Below are 5616 nucleotides of genomic sequence, written 5' to 3'. Positions count from 1 at the left end.
AGATTTAAGCCTCAAAGCTCTCTAAATTTTTTCATTCTCTCTCTCTCTCTCCTCTCTGTGCCTGTGTCGGTGTACATACACAGATCTAGATTACTCCACGTTGTTCATTTCTTTATCAAGTTTTGATTTTTGAACTGAAATAATTCGTGGGGTTGTGTTGTTTTTTCCTTTTGTGTTGAGGGTAGCTAAAGGGTAATTGTTTTAAGGTTGGATCTTTGGTGGGGTTATGAAAATGAGGGTGGTTTAATTACTGGGTTGGAGTAGTGTCACTATATAATTGTGGGTGGTTGATGGTTTTTGTATAGGTTGGTGGTTTTGTTGTTGTTGTTTTGATTTTTAAGGGAAGGTGTATGTGGGATCTTATTTTGATTCTATGTTTTGTGAAGAGAAGAATAAGGTGGGATTGTTGTGCTTTTGTGATAATGTGTAGGGGTAGATGGGGAAAATGTGGATGAGTTGAGGTGATAAAGTTTTCTGTTTTTGTTTTTTTTTTGTTGTTGGTGAATTGTTTTGAGGTTTGTTTAGTTTGTGTTTGATCTTTTGCCTCATAGGGATTTTTGGGAAAATTTGTGGGTGTCAGAAGATAATGCAGCAAGATCATAGAAAAAAGGTGGATTTTTCATTGTTGTTGTTGTTGTTAATCATCTTTGGAATTGTGATTGAAAAATTCATTTTTTTCTTTTGAATTTTGTTTGAATGATGATTATGGTATCTCTTTTGGATACTTGAATTTTCTTTTGTTTGAGGTGTTAATGAAGTTTACTGTTTTTTTTTTTTGCAACTGATTTGATGGCTTTGTTGTGGTTGTTCTGTTGATCTTATCTCTATGATTTTTCTCTTTTTACACCTGTTGAGTTGTGCTTTCTGCTATGTGTCTTAATAATATACTACATGACATTTCCTGTTTCAAAGGCTTTCAGGTTTTTATGACATCAGATCAGATCTTGTCAACTATTTATTTTTGTTTTGTTTTGAGATTTTCCTTTGATTGTAATACTTTAATGATCAGATTTAAGAATGATTTTCATTTACTTTTTAATATTGAACTGTGTATGGTTATTGGTATGTGGCTTTGGATTTGTATTAGGTAACTCTGGAGCACCGACACCTCCGACATCTCTGACACTTGTGATTATGTCTAATTGATTCACTTTTTCAAATTATTACTTGTGTCAATGTGTCAGTCGGTGTTGTGTTTTCGGTGTCTGTACTTCTTTCATAGGTAGGTAATGAAATTTGCACTGTATTCCTCCAAATTTATTCTGTTGAGTTTATAAGCGTCTTTATGTTTGTTATTTGTTGGTTTTCTTGTGTTATTCCAATGGATACATCAGTGTTGTCAAATGTCAAATAGTGGCTAAGATGATGCTACAACACTTTAGCAATACAGAATTTGAACAAACCGTTATTTTTCATATGATATTCCTGTAAATATAATGTAACTTCTCTTTGAGTTTGTCTTTTTTGAAGTAAGAGTAGTTCATTAATTTTATTGATGAGTTGTGGTGTCTGAAATATGTGTTTAATAAATGAGTGTCTCTGTAAGTCAGCAAAAACTTTACTTTCATTTTAATTTCTATCCATTTTGAAGTTTCTCCTAAATTTTTGCTTTTGTTGATTTATGAATGTTTTCAGACTTTGAAATTTAAACTTTTTTGCTTTGTGGAATGACTTATCTCTGCTACAGAATTCGACGGAGATGGACTTCTTCTCTGAGTATGGCGATGCCAACCGGTACAAAATTCAGGAAGTCATTGGTAAAGGAAGTTACGGTGTTGTCTGTTCGGCCATTGACACTCATACCGGTGAGAAAGTCGCCATTAAGAAAATTCATGACATTTTCGAGCATATATCTGATGCTGCGCGTATTCTCCGTGAGATAAAGCTGCTTAGACTTCTACGACATCCTGATATTGTTGAAATTAAACACATTATGCTTCCTCCTTCTAGGAAGGATTTCAAAGATATTTACGTTGTTTTTGAGCTTATGGAGTCCGATCTTCATCAAGTTATTAAAGCGAACGATGACTTAACAAAAGAGCACTATCAGTTTTTTCTTTATCAATTGCTTCGAGCACTGAAGTATATTCACACTGGTAACCAAGAAAATGCTGTAGTTGCTTTTATAATTAGATGAAGTGCACATTGTTTCACAAATGGCTAAAATATTGCTTTTTTACTTTTATAATGCAGCGAATGTCTATCATCGAGATTTGAAGCCGAAAAATATACTGGCGAATGCGAACTGTAAACTTAAAATTTGCGATTTTGGTCTAGCTAGAGTTGCATTCAGTGACACACCAACAACTGTATTTTGGACGGTACTTTTTCTAAACATTTCCATTTTCTTTTTCAGCATTGCTTGTTTTTAATATCTTTATCGATATTTTTTCAAACTTCTGACCTCATTTGGGGAGGTAGCAACCTGTGCTTATGGCTTTGTTTAATGCGTTTGTGTGTAGGATTATGTCGCTACAAGGTGGTATAGAGCTCCCGAGCTATGTGGATCATTTTACTCAAAGGTATGTCCTTTTCAGGATTTTTAAGTGATGTAAAAAGAGAGAAACTACATAAATATGTATAGTCTTGAATTACCATGCTGTTGGATTCAAGTGTGAGTGGTTAAGTCTCACATTGACTGAAAATGTTGGATTAATAAAAGAGAGGACCCACGTACTTGATGCCTTAAGGTTTTCGAAGGATATGTGGTGTCAAGGTCTCTTGGATTTTGAACGTTTAGTCCATTGGCACTCCCTGGTCTCCCCAAACTCCCCGCCCCAGGTGGTATCAGAGACATGGTTAGGCTCGGCAGGGGAGTGGAACTGGGTGACTCAGACTTGTCTTTGGTTACATGGTTTATGCTGCACTCAATTTTTTGAATTCTATTAGATTGCGTAAGCACATTCGTAATGGCAACCGTTTTCTGATTACTTTTAGTAATAATGCATATTTTTTCCATAAATCTTGATACAGTACACACCAGCGATTGATATATGGAGTATAGGTTGCATTTTTGCTGAAGTATTAACAGGAAAGCCTCTTTTTCCTGGAAAGAATGTGGTCCATCAATTGGATCTGATGACAGATCTGCTCGGCACTCCCTCACTGGATACTATATCACGAGTAAGCATTATAGTTACTTTTGAGGAAAAAGTATTTGTGTTGCTTAGCTTAATCCTGAACCAAAAATTACCAGCTTGTAATGATTATTTTGTGTTGGATGCAGGTGCGCAACGAGAAGGCAAGAAGATACCTTACCAGCATGAGAAAAAAACAGCCTGTGCCATTTGCACAGAAATTTCCAAATGCCGACCCTTTAGCTCTACGACTATTGGAAAGGTTGCTCGCTTTTGACCCAAAAGACCGACCTACTGCTGAAGAGGTTTGTTACTGTGTGCCTGGATAACTTCTTAAATAAGCGCTTGTATAAGAACTTATCATAAAAGTGTTTATTATAATTATAGTCGTAGAGATTTTTAAATGTGTTGTTGATTTGTTGATTTCAGGCACTTGCCGATCCTTACTTCAAGGGACTTGCAAAAGTTGAGAGGGAACCGTCCTGCCAGCCTATCACCAAAATGGAGTTTGAATTTGAAAGACGAAGAGTCACAAAGGAAGAAATTCGAGAGCTAATTTTCCGCGAGATTCTAGAGTATCATCCTCAACTTTTGAAAGACTACATCAATGGAACAGAAAGAACTAATTTTCTCTATCCAAGGTTTTGATTATTTAATGGCATTTCGACTTTTTATACAACATTGTCAATTTCTTAAAGATTTTCAACGCTATCATTTAGTACTTAATCTTTTCTGGTCCATTTCTTTACAGTGCCGTGGATCAATTCAGAAAGCAGTTTGCTCATCTAGAGGAAAATGGTAAAAATGGTCCTGTTATACCACTTGACCGAAAACATGTTTCTCTTCCAAGGTAATTCTAATTCATAAGTGTCGTGCCGTGTATCGTAGGATTTCTTTTTCAATTGGCCTTTGTTGCATTTCAATAATATTTTTTCTGTTGACAAAAAAATCTTTTCTATTACATTATGCTCATGTCAAGTTTGCAATTATGAGATTGAGTGTTCTGTAATAAAATATGCATATTAATTACAATACTGCCGACTTCGAAAAGTGTCAAAGGGATGGTAACTTGTATCGCAAGCTATTTAGTTTCCCTTTCAATGTAGATAGTGTACAGGAAAATCACATTTCACAAGTTGGTAGATTAAAACCTACCCTACCTACTCCATGTTGAATTTGCTTCCGTGCTACTTAAAGGATAATTCCATTCGTAGTGTGATTTTTGAATAATTGACAGGTCAACAATTGTACATTCAAATTCGTTACCTCAAAAAGAGCAAACAAGTATTGCTTCTAGCAAAAACCGGCCAACACCCGAGGAATATAACAAGATCACCAGAGATACCGAAATTCCAATGCCAAGGACGATCCAAGGACCGCAAAGAATTCCACTATGTATGTGTTTGTTATTATTGTAGTCTTTAAAAAACTATGCGCGGCAATCAATTATTAACAATCTCATTTTTTTCTTATCAGCAAAGCCTGGTAAAGTTGTCGGGCCGGTTGTTCCGTACGAGTATGGAAATATTGTTAAGGATTCTTACGATCCAAGGGCGTTTATCAGAGGTTCTTCTGTGCTTCCTCCTCAACCTGTTCCGCCAGCTTATTACTATCAAAGGCCGCCTAGTAGTACATCTAATCAAGAAAGGTCGGTTGCCGAAGCCGATAAGGGCGTGGTGATGCAAGCAAAACATGGACAACAATGTGGAGTTAATGCGAAGATGGGACCAGATATAGCCATTAATATCGATACAAATCCGTTTTTCATGACAAGGGTAGGAGTAAACAAGATAGAAAAAGATGATCAAATCGCCATAGAAACAAATTTGTTGCAATCAAAGGCGGCGCAATATGGTGGAGTTGGTGCAGCAGCTGGGGCCACCGCTCATAGAAAAGTTGGAACTGTTCAATATGGTATGACAAGAATGTTCTAGGAAGGAAATAGATTCCCTGCAATTTCTGTCACTTCTCGATATCGATTGAGAAGTGCGCAGCGTAGGGAATATGGACCCTTCTAGGAGAAGGTTTTCTTGTGAATATATTGTCTGAGGGGGAGCATTGCAAAAGAAAAAGGCTCTTGGTAGGGAAGGATCTATGTGGTGTCATTGTTTGTACAAAATGTGAGGGAGTGTGATGAGGATCATTGTGGCTATACTTCCTTCGAAAGGGTTAGGTTTCTTTGGTCAAAAAGCTATGAACTTTGGTTAACAAGTATTAAGAAACTGTAACATTGAAATTGTGTATGTTAATACATAACCATCTTTTTAGTGTTTGAGTTTAGAGATGGCAATTGAATTCAGATCTATTGGGTCAAGTATTGACTAGGGACTGGTTTGGATATACGGTTTAGTTGAAACTTGAACTTATAGGATAATTGAACTTATAGGCTAAATGTTTGTTAGAATAAATGTTTATGAATAAATTTATATAAATGATTGAGTTTAATGGTAGTGTCTTAAAAAAATATTACATTACAGTGTTAAATTATATAAATAATTAAAATTTTAATAGCTGATTGGATGGAATACATGATTGTGAT

General features: G+C 35.8%; 1 protein-coding gene across 1 annotated transcript; it reads left to right on the top strand.

Annotated features, from left to right (window-relative positions):
- On the top strand, positions 1-5376 carry LOC127085044 (mitogen-activated protein kinase 10). The gene is made up of 11 exons (XM_051025610.1): positions 1-461; positions 552-610; positions 1688-2096; positions 2194-2321; positions 2463-2522; positions 2974-3123; positions 3227-3382; positions 3507-3718; positions 3829-3927; positions 4315-4472; positions 4554-5376. Exons 2-11 carry the CDS (start codon positions 587-589, stop codon positions 5009-5011), a joined length of 1854 nt encoding a protein of 617 aa, XP_050881567.1. The 5' UTR covers positions 1-461; positions 552-586; the 3' UTR covers positions 5012-5376.
- The last annotated feature ends 240 nt before the right edge of the window (positions 5377-5616 follow it).

The sequence above is a fragment of the Lathyrus oleraceus genome, chromosome 5 (genome assembly GCF_024323335.1).
Source record: "Lathyrus oleraceus cultivar Zhongwan6 chromosome 5, CAAS_Psat_ZW6_1.0, whole genome shotgun sequence".
Classification (NCBI taxonomy): Eukaryota; Viridiplantae; Streptophyta; class Magnoliopsida; order Fabales; family Fabaceae; genus Lathyrus; species Lathyrus oleraceus.
This window is presented reverse-complemented; position numbering and strand designations above follow the sequence as displayed.

Excerpts from the sequence above, each read along its gene's own strand:
- LOC127085044 (XM_051025610.1), top strand. The coding sequence starts at position 587 with ATGCAGCAAGATCATAGAAAAAAG. Across the intron at positions 2,097-2,193 it reads ACTGAAGTATATTCACACTG|CGAATGTCTATCATCGAGAT; the intron begins GTAACCAAGAAA and ends TTTATAATGCAG. Across the intron at positions 3,383-3,506 it reads ACCGACCTACTGCTGAAGAG|GCACTTGCCGATCCTTACTT; the intron begins GTTTGTTACTGT and ends TGTTGATTTCAG.